The sequence below is a fragment of the Mastomys coucha genome, unplaced genomic scaffold, assembly GCF_008632895.1.
Source record: "Mastomys coucha isolate ucsf_1 unplaced genomic scaffold, UCSF_Mcou_1 pScaffold20, whole genome shotgun sequence".
Taxonomy (NCBI): domain Eukaryota; kingdom Metazoa; phylum Chordata; class Mammalia; order Rodentia; family Muridae; genus Mastomys; species Mastomys coucha.
This window is the reverse complement of record NW_022196903.1, coordinates 119,768,399-119,783,982: the sequence shown is the minus strand read 5'-3', so window position 1 is coordinate 119,783,982 and position 15,584 is coordinate 119,768,399. Positions and strand designations below refer to the sequence as shown.

The following is a 15,584-nucleotide window of genomic DNA, read 5'->3' as shown; positions in this document are numbered from 1 at the left end:
ATCTGTTAGGTCTGCCCTGTCCCCCAATCCCTGTAGCTAGCTTTGTGTTCATGACAAGCTCAGCCCTGAAGTTGAGGGATTACTCACATCCAGTCATGGTGCTGGGATACTGCACAGTTGGTAAGATGCTTGGTGCATATGTGGGGGTGGGGAGGTAGGAGGTCGGGATTGGGGCTTGACTGTGGTCCCTAGCATCCAAGTGAAAGGCTGGGTGCAACAGTGTTATAACTGGCCAGGACTCAGATGCTCTGGGTGAGGTAGGCTATTTTAGAACCCACCTCACAACAAGAAACATTAGCTGCTTCCTCTAAAAAATGAACCAATAAACAAATGTAAAAAATAAAAATCTGGGCTAGCAAGATGGCTGGATAGGTAAAAAGGGTCGCTGCCAAATCTGATGACTGGTCTGGTATTCTTCCTTGCCAGGGAGGGAGAGAACTGATTCCTACAGCTTGACCTCTCATCTCCACACCTGGGCTGTGGTAGACATTGCCCACCAATCAAGACATAAATAATGTAGTTTACATTGAACTGGATGTGATCCTCCGGCCTCCACTGCCCAAGTGTGAACACTATGGGCCTGCACCCCCACACAGCACTGAGAATTCAGATGTAGAACCATTTTTGTTTTCTTTTTTTTGCCACTGGGATGAAACTAGGATCTCACTGGCTCCCTCTGTCACCCGACCGCCCCAAGGCTGCTTCAGTTTCACCTTTCAACTGTGTGTACAGTTGGAGATGGCTGTGGGTCTACAGCTTGTGCAGACGGAACACCAGGTCACACCCACAACACCCGTGAATGATTCCGACTAGCTGTTAAAAACTGTTTTATGGTTGTCATGCCTCTAAAAGATGGTAATGAAATAAAATAAGCCCAACTGTGGCTTAAGTCATCTCCCTGCTAGGGACAGCATGGAAGCCAGTGGGTGACTGGCCACTCTTCTCCGCCTCTGTCCCAGCGCTCCTCTGAGGGCTTTCTCAGGGAGGCTCCAGCCTTATCTTTCTGACAAATGAGAGCCACACTCATGCTTGCCCTTTAACTGTAATCTTTTAATTTATGTCCTTGCTCGCATGGACAAGAAAATCTGCAAAATCCAGTGAGTAGCATTAGATGGCGCGTCTAGTGTGGGTGGTACGGAGGGAACTTTAGGGCTCTGTGCGGCAGGGAAGGGGCTGAGGGTTCGGGGGCTCGGCCCTCACAATCACAGGTTTGCCATCAGCCAGTCCAGCAGCTGCAGCCGCGTGACATTTCCCACTGCCTCATCCAGCTGTCGCTCCTTCTCATACCTCAGCACCGACTGCAGAACCTCCCCGACGCTGCGGCCTTTCTCCACAGCAGTGGCTGAGAGCTGAAGCAGCTGTGGAGAGCAGAGAGAAGGTGATGGAGGAGCAGAGCCCCAAAACAGACCAGGAGACACCTGCATACCTGGGACCAGGGAGCCACCCAACTTGGGGAAACTGAAGTAGGAGGGACTCAGGGGCAAGGACAAACCTTAAGGGATTCATGCCACTAAGGCTGGCCTCAAACTGTTGATCTTCTTGCCTCTACCTCTCAAGGGCTAGACTCATAGGCATGAGCTACCCCTCACTCCAAACAAATGGATTTTTAATTTTTCTGGTCCATGACCTGTAGACAGCACCTTGTGCATGCTTAGCACTTAGCCCCAGCCCAAGCAGGCTTCAGCTCAGGAAGTTGCTCTTATTATCCCCAGTACAAATGTGTTACTATTGCCCTGTTGGTGAGACAGAATGCGACCTCACTGAGTCAAATCCACCTACGTTTCCCATGAAAATGGCAAATGCTTCCAAGCAAACATTTGTCAACACTGCTCTTGTTCCCCAACGGTTCTAAGAGTTTGTGCTCAGCCTAATATAGAACAGTCTTCACTTGTGATGGCTTATATTGATTGGGAACTAGACAAGGTCTACAACCACTTTGACACCAAAGCTTAGGGTCACTGAGGTATGAAGACCCCAACAGTGGGCTGCAGCCTTCCCGAGGCTGGAGTCTCACACCGCACATGAAGAAGAAAGCTAGCTGAGCACAAATGGAGGCCATGCGACTGACTGCAGGACGCTGCTGCCATGGATTGCTTACCATGGAGGACTGACTGCACTCCAGAACTGTGGGCCAAGATAAGCCCTCCCTCCCTCCCTAAGTTCCCTTGTTAGGTACTGTGTCATGCATTGTCAGAGGACAAGTCAGTAGCTCACCTCTGTTGCCCTAAGGCCAACCTGGGTCTAACGGGATTGTTCCCATACACCTCAGAACCCTGGTGTTAGAGCTGGAGGTACAACAGGGATTGATCTACCTCAGGAGATGGTGCTTGGAAAAGCGAAGGGGCCTGCCAGAGTGATGCTCATGGAAAGTCACGGAGCAAGCTCATGTCCAGGTCTCAGAATCACAAGTTTAGTCCTCTTCCCAAGCACACAATGAGGAGAATGGGTGGAAGCAGCCTTCCAGCCATGTGCACAGGGGCAACCAAACCTTCTCCAGGCATGAGCTTTATTTGTACATCCTGCTTTCACTATAGAAACGCATAGAAAGTAGAGGCCATGGTCCCACCCCATGAATTTTTCCAAAAGGAAAAATTCCCACAATAGAAATTGAAGTATTCTTGAAATGAGCAAGACAAAGTTTTGTTGAATGTGGCGATGCTTGCTTGGAGTTCCAGGACTCAGGAGGTAGAGGCAAGAAGTGTTTCTTTAAGAATGTGGCAGCATGTCCTATGAGGTGAGGGCCAGCTTAGGTTAGTCCAGTGTTCAGAAAGCAAAGAACAAAAACAAGCCAGCCTGGTGCTTGTCATCTCAGTTATCAGGAAGGCTGAGGAGGACTACTGCAAGCTCAAAGCCCCTGGGCTACACAGGGAGTGCAGAGCCAACCTGAATGCCTCAGGGAGCTTCTGCCACAGTGAAGTACTGCTGGGGTGGAACAGGTACATGGCCCTGTGTTTGGTCCCCAGTTCATACACAGGACAGCGTGTTGCAAGGAAGTAAGAGGTATAAAGGAAAAAAAAACAAGTGGAAATTTTAGGGCTAAAAATTAAACACATAAAATAAGAGGGTATCAGATGGAGGAGACCACAGAAGGAAGACAGCAGAGTAAAAAAAAAATTATTGAAGACTAAAGATGTGATAAGCAGAAGTCAGGGCCTGTGAGCATGACCCAAAGGTTTACCTTCCCATCCTCAGGATCCTAACTCACATATACACATAGGGAAAAAAGAAGAAAGACCACTGCTGGCAGAAGAGAAAGGCCAAACCAGAATTCCTCATTGAGCAGAAATAGACCTCAGGAATGGAGGTTAAATAAGAACATTTCACACAGTTTGCCTAGTGTGTGCCACACCCTTGGTTTGATCTCCAGCATGAACAGAACTCCAGCTCCTTTCCAGCATACGTGTTCTAGGAGAATCACTAGAGGACCATTTTAGCCCAAGGCAACTGGAGGCCAAGTAAGAGAACCTGTGGCTCTCAGTGCAAATGGGTGACTATCCTTTAACTCCTAAAGACGGAGTTTAACATTAACACAGATGCCCGGGCCACAAAGTAACACATCTTAAAGAAAACAATCCAATCAAGACAGCCCCTGAAATATCACGACAGAAAAATTCAAATGGGAAATCTTCAGATAAACCATAAAGGGGCACAAAAGGAAAAACAAGAAGGACGACCACATCTAGAACAAGAGCTAGCCCTAGCACCATGACCAGCTGACCTCTGAGTGAAGTGGCTGGGAAATTCATAGGGGTGGGATACCCATGAGCCTTTCAAGAGTAAGTCAAAAACACCCATCTATCCTTGTGTGAAGGAATATATCTCATTCCCTTCTTGACAGGTGTGCAAAAGCGACCCATACGTGGGGCAGTAACTCAGTCGTAGAGTACCTGTCTAATGTATGAAGCTGGGGCTTTCCCAGCACTGAGAAAACAAAACCACACAAACGCAAAGAGCCAACATCAACACACAAGGCACACACAAACACAAGGGCATTCAAGCCCCATTCACTGACACAAGGCAAGGAGGAAAGTCCGCGTGATCTTAGGATGGGCCAGCTCTGTCCGTACTGTTCCCTTCACAGGTTCAGTTCTATACTGTAAAGTTGTTCTGTGCTTTATAGTGTTGAATTATATCCTTGGCCTTCTGCCACACGAGCAACTGTCTTCCCTATTGTGACAGTCAAATGTCTCCAGACTTTGGCAAGTGTTCTCTGGGGACAAACTGCATGCAGTCGAGAGGCACTGGGGAAGGAAGGGCCGGGGTAGAATGCCTTGCCTAGCATGTAAGGCTCAATTCGAGCATAACAAAGACAGAAAAGCAACACTAGGTGGACATACGACATAAAAAGCACACAGCTTTCATACCCTGTGAGGTAGAGGCAGGAGGATCAGCAGTCAGAGTCACCCTTAGCTACATATGGAATGAGGCTATGACACGAAGACAAGGAACACACAGGAAAAAAAGCTACATCACATAATTCATCATCAACAATGTTTGCTCTTTGAAGAGATGCTTTACACAGAGCAAGCATTTGAGAGCTGTGTTTGACAAAGGACTCGTCTCTAGAATATAGAACTTTTGGGTGGAGGGTGTTTGGCTCAGCTGGTAGAGCATTAGTCTACCATGCACAAAGCCCTGCGTTCAATTCATGCACCACATAACTGGGCGTGGTACCACGCACCTGTAAGCCAGGTACTGGAACCTAACACATACTCAGCAGGAGGATCAGAGTCAAGACTATCCTCATCAATAGAGGATGGGCAGCCTGGGCTACATGAGACTCTGTCTTAAAAATCAGGCAAACAAATCTCAACTCGGAACAAGGAAGGAAAGACCATCATCAGAATGTGGGCAAGAGATCTGCACAGACATGCAGGCAGTGGATCACACCAAGAATCAACACAAATGCACTAAGGAATACATAAGAGTGATGGTCAGCATCTTTAGTCATTTGAATTTATATTTATTAAATCAATCCACAGTGATCTATCACTATGACTCCTAGAGTAAATGAAAGACATGTTGAGGAGAATGGCGGGAGTGGAAACCCATCCTAACGACTATTTTAGGAAGTCATCTCCTGCTCCTCCTCCTCCTCCTCTTCTTCTTCTTCTTCCTCCTCCTCCTCCTCCTCTTCCTCCTCCTCCTCCTCCTCCTCCTCATCATCATCATCATCATCATCATCATCATTACCTTAATTAAAGGTCTCACAATACAGCCCAGGATAGTCTCCAGCTCACTATATAGCTCATCTTCCCTCAGTAGGAGGGAATGTAAATATAACCAGGGAGGACCTGTGCTGTGGTTTGAATGTGAATGTGTCTGTAGGATCCCATGGTGGAATACTTGGTCATTGGATGGTAGAGTTGTTATGGAAGGCTGTGGAACTTTTAGAAGATGAGCATTGCTGACTTAAGTGAGTCACAGGGGAAGGCACCTCAGTTTCCTAGCCTACCTCCACTTCCTGCCTGCCTGCAGACACATGTGAGCAGCTGCTCCACTCCTGCATCCATGCCTTCTCTGTAGTGAGGGGCTATACCTCTCGGAGACTGTAAGGTACACTTATAAATGCACTTATAAATGTATATAACAACTTGTACTAAAAAAAGCCACTCCTTCCTTCTGTTGCTTTTTGTCAGGCATTTAGTCACAGCTGTGAGAAAACTAATTCAACTAACTACCTAAAACACTGGTACAGACAGACAGGGAGTGTTCAGTTTTAGGGGATGTTTTAAAATTTGCAAGACTATAATAAACAGAGTCAGCCATTGGCCTATAGACAGATGGACAATTCAATGGCACAGAATAGAAAGTGCAGAATCAGGCTGGTCGGGTGGTGGTGGCGCAGGCCTTTAATCCCAGCACTTGGGAGGCAGAGGCAGGTGGATTTCTGAGTTTGAGGACAGCCTGGTTCTACAGAGTGAGTTCCAGGACAGCCAGGGTTATACAGAGAAACCCTGTCTCGAAAAAACAAAAACAAACAAAACAACAACAAAAAAAACCTTTAAAATATCTCAAAGTACTAAAAGAAAACCCAAAACAAAACCTAGAAGATATTCAAAGAAAAAACTATCTTAGATTAGATTAAATTGTATACAGTGAAATCAAAAGAGAACCCCAGAGACTCAGGGGGCTGTGGCAGGAGGGTTTCTAGTTAGAGACTAGCCTGAGCTACACAGAGAACCTAAGGCCAGCCTGAGCTACACAGCAAGACCCTGTTTCAAAGAACAAATTAAAAAGTAAAACAAAATTATAAAAATTCTATGTTAGAATTTATATACCTTTATATATATATAATGTATTCATCTATATAAGTTATATGTATGTATGGGTATTCTATGGGTATAAGGGCATGTGTATATCACATACATGTGTGTATATATGTATTTGTATCTATGTGTTTCTCTCATGTATACATATAAATTATATCACATGTATTGTACTTATAAAGTATGTCAAATGTGTTGCATGTATATTCTGTCACTTATAAATGCATATAACCATTTGTACTAAAAAAGACATAGGTATATATTAGCTCTACATGTACACACATATGTATTTCTGGAAAAACACCCCAGGAATAAATGAACTTGGCTTTTCTGCAGGGGGGGCAATAGAGAAGTGATCGCATGAGGAGACACTGTTTTCAGTGTTCAATCTTTTTAAATTTTGGGTTTTGATCTTGCATCCATATGACCTATTAAAAATAAATTCTATAGTGTTGAAAGCAGGCAGGTTCCTGGGCACCCCAGTCTTAGGTTCAATGAGCTTTATCAGCATGATGATATTTGCATACATCAGTGTCTTTCCAAAAGAAAAACAGTTGGTTTCAGCTAGTTTCTTTGCTGTACACATTATTCAACTGTTCTAACATGGAGAAGTAAAACCTCAGCTGACCACCCCTCCAACTGGCCTTCACTGGAATAACAGGAGGACATATTTTTCTCCAGAATTAATAAAACTGTATAAAGGGTCTATAAGTCTATTGTCCTATTCAGACAAATACATTACAGAACTTTAGTTTAAAATCCATCAACAGAATATATTTGTATGCTATGTATGGTGGGTTGGAAAGATGGCTACAAATAGAAGCTTTTCATACACTGCACATGAGGCTGTGCTTGCTTTTAGCTTGTTTATTTATCTAAAATATTTTCCAGAATATACTCTCCCTTCCTCCTGCTGACCACTGTGGACCAAAATAATTGTGGTGTATGGACTGGAAACACTGAAAGACACAGAGTATGCCAGGGTCCTAGTGTCAGAGCTAGATGACAGATAGCTGACTCACTTGACAACTTCCTGGCTGTCACACAAACATGGTAACCCTGTCACCAAGTCTATCTGTACACATATCAGCTGGGTACACTGCTAAAGATGAAGGCTGTGTTCTAGTAGGTCAGGGCGGAGGCTGCCAGTGAGGATGTTTTGTGGTGCCTCTTGAGTAACCACTGTAGCCTTGCTAAGCCTGGGAGTGATGTCCTGACTGAAGTTAAGCTCAATCTGGTTCTTTCTTAGAATTGATGCAATCTAATCTGCATGCTATGTGACTCTGTGAAACTCTATGAAACTGTCTTTCCACTTTCAGGGGTTAATTAATCCAATTTTTTAAAAGAAAAAGCCCTTTCCTCCATGTCTTCTGGTTTCTAAGAGGATAGTTTCTTGTGTTTGGTGCTAGAGAGTGAACCTCTCTACCTCCTTTCTGTCTCTCCTAGGCCTCAAAAACAACAACAACAACAACAGCAGCTACCACCACAAAAACCAGGAAAAAAAATGTTTAGAGCACCCTACCCCTGCCTTTTGGTTTAGTCTCCAAGCGTCTCTGGAGACACTTCTGAGGGTTGTCACCAAAGGCTTAGAAACTCTGGTTTGTGAGCCACACATTCCTTCCTATGACTAGAGACTCTAGTACTTGTCTTTCTCTCTCGAGATTGTCACAGGAAGTTTGCCCTCCATTTTCTTGGACTCCCTGCAACACTGTAGATCAATTAGGTTAAACCGACCCTAAGAACTGATCCTAAAGAAAATATTGTCTGGCCTCAATAGAAGATGGATGATAGGAAAATTTGGCCAAAGGCTGGAAGCTTAACTTAAATACATACTGCAGTGGGGTCTGTTCTGGAGACAAGCAGGAAAGTAGTGTGAAGTGCCTTACATACAGGCCTTCATGGAGCATCATCAGGTAAGGGCTATGGCAAAGAGAAGCTCAAAAGAAAATCCATAATCTTAGATAATCCCCATCTACACTCAAACTCTACTTTTCAAATGAGAAACAACAGAACAAAGGGATCAGAGGATGTACCTTCTCCGACTCCACAGAGTTCCACTCCATGCCTACATTTTCCCCAAGTCACCAGAAAGAAGGAAGCCAGCCCTAGAGAGCACAGGAAGAGTGAGGTCTCCTACTGACGTCCTATCTCATACCTCTCTCATACAAACACTACTCCCTCAAGACAAGCGCCTGGCCCTGTGGGGACAATCCACGCTTACATCTTGTTTTCAATCAGAGACCCCCCTCCCGACATGAAAGGTGGAACTAGGGAAGGACCCACGCAGATTTAGCAGTAAGTTTCAGATCTTAACTTTAGTCCTAAATTTTGACTCCCTGTTGTGCCCCTGGAGGAAAATGAAGGCTCTGGGAGAAAGTTCAAAAGTGGCAGATTTGTTTAGTTAATGTCCGGATGTCCAACAGCCCAGTATGCAGGCTGTTCCAGAACAAGAGCTCAGTGACTACAACACCACTGTACTGTGAGCCACAGGTACAGAATCAGGATAAAAAGGAAGCAAGCAAACAAAAAGGCAGCCTCGGGTGCAGCCTTTGCCTGATTCTGAAACCGAGTCTCCTGGAGGATTTTCATTGGTGCTCCTGGAACAATAAATGAATGCCAAAGACATCGTTTTTCCTTCCCTCTCGTGATGTGTTTCTAGTTGTGATCTAATCCCAGCTTACCCTTACCTCTGCTGAAAGGCATAATCTTCAAGTTCTTTCTGTCAGGTTCTCCCCTTCCCATAGTTGTGGCCCCATTCAGAAAAACACACAGACCCTAAGGCCCAGTCAGCCCACAGGAAAGCCTTGTGGGGTTTCTTACCTTCTCCTGGATTCCTTCATCATCACCAGCAAAGTACAAAATAGGGACATTGAGCTCTGAGGCAGCCACCCACTGGAGGACAGCTTGCAGCTGCTTGTTCTGAACGGTGTCAGCCAGATTGTGGTTGCTGACGATCACCTTGGGGATTTCACAGCCCTCGGGTGGCTGTCCTGACAAACCTCTCAGCTCATTATGGATGGCAAGGTAGGCATTCTGCAGGAGGGCTTCGGCTGTCCCTGTGCCCTTGACTGGTAGGCACTCATATAAGTTATCTGGGAAGGCAGAATTTGGCCGGCTGGCATCCCCACACTTTTCCTCTCCCAGCTCTGATAGGGGAGAGTCACAGGACTTGGCAATAATGAGGCATAACTTCATCACTGAGTCCATCAGGTGCTCCATCATCTGCCCATTCATAGCGCCGTCTAGCTGGTTGGCGACCATCTTGGTTAGCCCAGATAAGGCACCACCAGTGGCCTCTTCATCCTCACAGAATTTCGTGGCAGGCGGGCTAATAGGCCTTTCGCATGGAGTCACAGGCCTTTCACACAGGTTGATCTCTTCTTCCTTAATGTTCTGCTCATGCGCCTTGGATTCACAGTTACGGCTACCCTTGAATATGGTCTCGCTGAGTAAGTTCCGGATAAAATTGAAGATGACACTCATCAGATCTTTCTTTTCTGTTTGTTCTTGGTCACATATCTTATGGGGAGGAGACTTAGGTTTGCACTCATTGTGAAGCACAGGAGAAGGAGGCGGCTTGGCGGGGAAGTTGGTGCTGGCAGCAGCTTCCAGGAAGCTCTGAGCATCCATCCTTCCTCCCTGTGCCAGGTGGTACTGAATCAGAAGCAGGGCAGATACAATCAGGTCCTTGGCCCAGGAGTCTGATTCATACATAAAATTTCCAAAATGCTCTGGTGGCTGAGGCTGGTGAGGAGGGTTTGCCTCACAAGGATCCGGGCATTCAAAGGAGACCTCCGGTGGAGTGTGACTCTGTTTCGCAGCACGCTCCAAGCCAGGAGATTTTTGCTGACTCTTGTGCCACATGTTCAGTCCCTCCTTAATAATGTGCTCACCCAGAGTTTCAGCACATGTCTTCTCTTTCTCTGGTTTGCATGTAGAAAACAAATTTTCTTTCAGTTTTGACTCTGATTTCATTGCAAAGTTCAAGTCTGGGAGCTTGGGGTCACCAGCCCGTGATTTCGTGGAGGTAAGGGAGTAACTCTCGAACTTATCCCTGGCTTTCCGGATGTTCTCGGGGTATTTCTTGGCAAACATCACATTGTATAGCTTACCCAGCATGGCATCCATGATATCTGTGGCCTTTTGGCTTCCATGAGAAAAAAAACTTCGTTTCACAGCTGAGACAAAGTCTGTGTCAGTCATGAGGCTCCCTGTGACACTGTGGAGGTTTTTCATGAAGGAGTCGATGAGATCGGAGACGACCTCTTTTGCATGCTTCATCAATACCTTCTTCAGCAGGATAGTGGCAATGGTTGTATCTTTCACCTGGATCTTCAGCGTCTTCATGATAGACACCATCATGTCAGACACCACACTGTTGGCATAGGTCATGATCCCTTGACTGATCGAGTTGGAAAAGTCGTCAGGCCTGTCGGGGCTGCTCCTGAAAAGTTTTCGATCTCCAGGTAAGGACCTCCCACCCTCCTTGGCATCTCCTGCATTCCGGGATTCAAACACTTCCTTATAGAAGAAAGTCTTCTTAGAACTGGGCTTGTCGTCGGGGCACTTGCCTTCCTTTGTGCTCTCCTTGATCTTCAGAGTGCTTGTGTATCTTAGACCAGAGGTCTGTGTTGACCCCAAGGCCCTGTCTCCAGAGCCAGGAGCTTTGTCACTAGCAATATTTTTGGAACATGCAGTGACTGTCTCGTTCACGAGCTCAGAGGCTACTGTACTCAAGCTTTTGTGGGGTGTGGGTTCATCCCCCATATACAATGACTGATGGACACATTTGTTTTCAGTGCCATGGATCTTCTCATTGATTTCCTTTCGGGCCATGGCGATCACTAGGTTTGTGAGGCGGTTGGCATAGAAGGAAACTTCATCTATAGAACCCCCATTACCAACATGGGCAATGAGGCCCTGGGGAGGGTTCTCCTTGTGAGACATCTCAAAATGCAATCTTCCTGGACTGCCCTTGTTGGTGGTATTGTAATAATCAACACAGAAACCTTTTCGCTGGTCCACTGGGTAAGCCACTTCCTCCCCAAATGATGACTCTCCAGGCTTGAACCTTGAGTCCTGGAACCCTGCTGTACTTTTCTCTAGGTCTTTGCGGAGCCAGCTGAGCACTCGGACAGGATCTGCTGATGTATCCTGAAAAGCAGACATGGTTTCACCCAGTTGTAACACAGCAAAGATACAGGACACTCAGGAAAACTGTCAAGGCCAGCTGGCTCTAGCGTCTTAATAGAAGGCATTCACATTTATTGAATATCTACAATAGACCAGACACACTATTTTAAGGCTATCATCCTAAGTGTTGCTTCTCTTGCTTTCTTCATTTGACAAGGGAGAGAATCAAAGAATTAAAAGATTGCCGGGCAGTGGTGGCGTGCGCCTTTAATCCCAGCACTTGGGAGGCAGAGGCAGGCGGATTTCTGAGTTCGAGGCCAGCCTGGTCTACAGAGTGAGTTCCAGAACAGCCAAGGCTACACAGAGAAACCCTTTCCCAAAAAACAAACAAACAAACAAACAAACAAACAAACAAAAAAGCAAAAACAAACAAAAAACTCTAAAAGATTGAGTTAAGTTAGTTGTTTGAAATTATAAGATTACTTAGGGATGAAGCTAGAATCCCAACCGTCAGGCCATCTACCGTAAAGCCCATGTTCTCAGATGCTTCCATTGTTCCTGACGGCAACAACCTAAAGATCACAGGGTGTTCATATCTGCAATGAGCTGACACTGGTGCTCAGCATCACTTTCTGAGATCTATCTGCTGGGGTTTGTGTGTGAATGTGTGTTGTTTTTGTTTTCCCTCCCCTTTTTTTCAAGGTAGGGTTTCTCTGTGTAGCCCTAGCTGTCTGCAATCTCACAGCAATCTGCCTGTTGCTGTCTCCTGATAGCTGGGGTGAAAGGCCCTGTCACCCTCACCCACATATCTGTTGTTTTTAAATTTATGTCTATTATTATCACTATAGTTTCAGAAAAAAATGGGATAAATTACGGTCACAACTGTCTAGAACTGACTGATTCCAGGGCATCCAATATTCTCTTCTGGCCTCTGTAGGCATCAGGCACGTACCAGGTGCACAGAAAAAAAAAATACCCACATACATAAAATAAAAATAAAATACTTAAAACTGGCTACTATTTGTTCCATAGTGGTAATTTTAAAAAAATTATTTGTGTGCATGTGTATGTGTGTGTGTGTACATGCATATGGGTGCCTGCAGAGGCCAGAAAAGGTGTTAGATCCAAATGTACTCAGGCCTGATACAGACAGTATCTCAGGCTTGACTTCTTCATCATAAGGACCCCAGTCCAGCTGATGTAACGAGGTGGTCAGGCCAACATGGATGTGACCAGCCTCATAGCACAATCACTAGAATTCTTATCCAAGTGGAATGGAAGAGACTTGTAGAAAAAAATCCTGTGCGTCACTATAAAACTATAGATTGCCTATAATCTATGTCTAAATGCAAAGTATTCTCTATAGCTTCCACCTCTCTGCTTCTGATTCTTGGAATGTATGTTACAACTCTGTTGGCTACAGGTATTGATGGAAACACCAAGTCATCTGAGTGCCTTGGAGACTGAGGACTCCTGTCTCTCTTCCCGTTAAAGTCCACTGCTCCTTCAGCCCCCCTCTTCTTACGCAATAGCATCCTCTCTGTGTGGAAGGAGACTGTTATTGTCAAGTCATCCTTTCTCCTTTCAAAACCAAAAATGCTTCATGCCCATGGGGAAGAACACAGAAGATCAATAGGATTAGTTTTCTCTGCTCAGAGATCTTATGCTTCTGTAGCTTAGTTAGGCAACTGTAAACTCAGTCCTGTTTTTTTCTCTTCCATATCTAGCTCATTAAACATATTTAATCCAGTTTTTTTCATTTCCACCTCCTGAGTGCTGGAGTCGCAAGGAATATCACCATGCCCTGCTGGAAATGACCCTGCTTGAAATGACTCTGCACGAAATGCTTGACATGAAACACATATAACAATTATTGTTCAGAAAATCCATTAGCCAAATGACCCCAAACTGTCAAATAACCTCAAATGTCTGACTTACACCAAATTATACTTACATCTTCAATGACATTTAAGTTTTACACTGTTTCCCCGGGAGTGGAAAGGTCCACCACAGCAGAACTCAGTTTTGATTTTGGATCTCCCAGGGTACTTCTTGCTTAGTGAAAGGTGATGGAGTTTTGTTTGGTTTGCGTTTTGTTTCTCTACATGAAAGAGCAAGGATGAATAAAACATCTGATAGACGCAGGTGGGGTCTTTAGCAATTTGACATGAGTGCTTGTGTGTCTGGAGAAGATTTCTCAGGGTTTTGGCTCCTATTGGTAAGAAAATAGTTGGTATAAACTCAGATAGGCACTTAACATGAAATGTTAGTCTTCTGAGTAGGGATGCAGCAATGACTGCACTGGAGGATGGAACCTTTTAGTTTTGGGTTACAGTGTGCATGTATGCTTGTGTGTGCGCAAGTGTGATGTGTATGTACGTGTATGTGTGCAGAGAATGACAACCTGTGGGAGTCACATCTCACCTTTCACCCTTTCAGCATGTGGGTCTGGGACATGGGCACGGGTCATCAGGCCAGGTGGCAAGCCTCTGTACCCTTGAGCCATCTCTACTGCCCCAAGACCTTCATAAAGAATTGCTTCTAATGTATATGTATGTTTCTGGCGTTATATGCTACTGTCTGTGCTGGTCAGTTATGGTCATTCACTGCAAACTCATCTTACTTTGTGATTCTGAGACAGTCCTTTAAGCATCTCTCACTCTGGACAGTGGCCTTTATCAGTAGAGGACACTACATGGCTACAAGGGGGTGCAAAGCGCTGTGCCATGGCCCATCTGTGTCCAAACAGCCTTGAATGAGGGCTCTTGTGAGGCTCAGCTTAGTATCTACTTTCTACACTGCTAGACTCCCAGAGCCCTTCCCTTGTATCTTTCAATAGTGGACTACCTTCCCTCAGGAAACAATTTTAAAATGTTAAACCATAGGGGTGTGCCTTTTATTTCCTTATTTGACCCTGACAGATACAGCCTCCCAATCCTGGGCTCCCCAGTAAGCACTTACTGTGAAACATTTAATAGACGCTTACTGGATGCTCAAGGTGCAGTGGCACGATCACTGAGCGTTTAGGCTTCTTAGCATCTTAAGCCATCCTGAATTTCAAGAATTCTTTCTTATATACTTTGGAGACATTTATGGTTTTTTTGTTTTGTTTTGTTTTGTTTTGTTTTGTTGTTGTTGTTGTTGTTGTTTTTTTTTTTTTTTTTTTTTTTTTTTTTTTTTTTTTTTTACAATGACTGTTTGGAAGCAAGGCTTATTTAGCAACATTTGTGTGGAGGTCAGAGGGCATGTTTCCTCGGCTGGTTCTCTCCTTCCACCATGTGGGTTCCAGGGACTGAACTCGAATCATCAGGCTTGATGGTGAGTCCTTCACCCACTGAGCCATCTCACTAGCCTAGAGACAGTTATTTCTAAGCTGCAGTTGTTTAAAACTTAAAATTCTATCACTGTAACACACATTTTTTATTAATAATATCATGTTTCCCACACTACATAGCAAGCACAGGCTCAGGAGCAGAGCCTGGTTCCCAGCGTTCACATGGTCTCTCACAACTGGCTGTAGCTCTGCTTTCCAGGGAATTGCACACTCTCCTCTGGTCACTGGGGTACATGGACTCACAAGCACAAGTCATGCCCCTAGAGACACATAATTAAAGAGTAAAATATCAGACATCATAAACTGTAGAATTTGTTAAATTGGGGAAGTTTTTGTTCTACATGAGCTCATTTTAGCATCTTCAAAATGAAGAAGAGAATAATTTGACGACAGTCCAAATGTCCCTAACGAGTGCTGCTGAGGAAAGCAACCTTACCATTTTCCAGTCTTGTTGTTGGTTGTCTCCAGGTGAATAGACACCAACTTTGCAAACACCACTTTGACTTTGTAACCAGTCAACCCTATCCGCCATCTGGTAATATCAAAGAGAGAGAGAGAGAGAAGTCATCAAAAGGTTACATGAACAGAAGGAGAACTAAGAGAAGGAGATATAGGAAGCAGGAGCCATGCTTTCCACAGAGGCATGTCCAAAGTGCTGCTTAGACCCCACTCAACCATGGATCTCTAGCCTCAGCTTTCATTTGCAGCATGATTTCTCACAAGATTTTTTTTCTCTAGAGATAACTGTGGTGCTTTGAATATGCTTGGCCCAGTGAGTGGCACTACTAGGTGTGGCCTTGTTGGAATAGGTGAGGCCTTGTAGCCAGGTGGTGGTGGCGCACGCCTTT

At 45.0% G+C, this 15,584-nt stretch overlaps 1 protein-coding gene across 4 annotated transcripts in view; it reads right to left on the bottom strand.

Annotated features, from left to right (window-relative positions):
- Positions 1 to 1,029: 1,029 nt before the first annotated feature.
- Positions 1,030 to 15,584, bottom strand: part of Akap3 (A-kinase anchoring protein 3) — a 26,268-nt gene continuing 11,713 nt past the window's right edge. For all 4 annotated transcript variants that reach the window (XM_031383488.1, XM_031383490.1, XM_031383487.1 and 1 more), the window contains 3 exons: positions 15,173 to 15,268; positions 9,090 to 11,423; positions 1,030 to 1,358 (listed from right to left, as the gene is read on the bottom strand). In XM_031383488.1, coding sequence (XP_031239348.1) covers positions 1,203 to 1,358; positions 9,090 to 11,423; positions 15,173 to 15,268 — 2,586 coding nt within the window. In that variant the 3' untranslated portion in view covers positions 1,030 to 1,202. The remainder of the gene's footprint in view (positions 1,359 to 9,089; positions 11,424 to 15,172; positions 15,269 to 15,584) is intronic.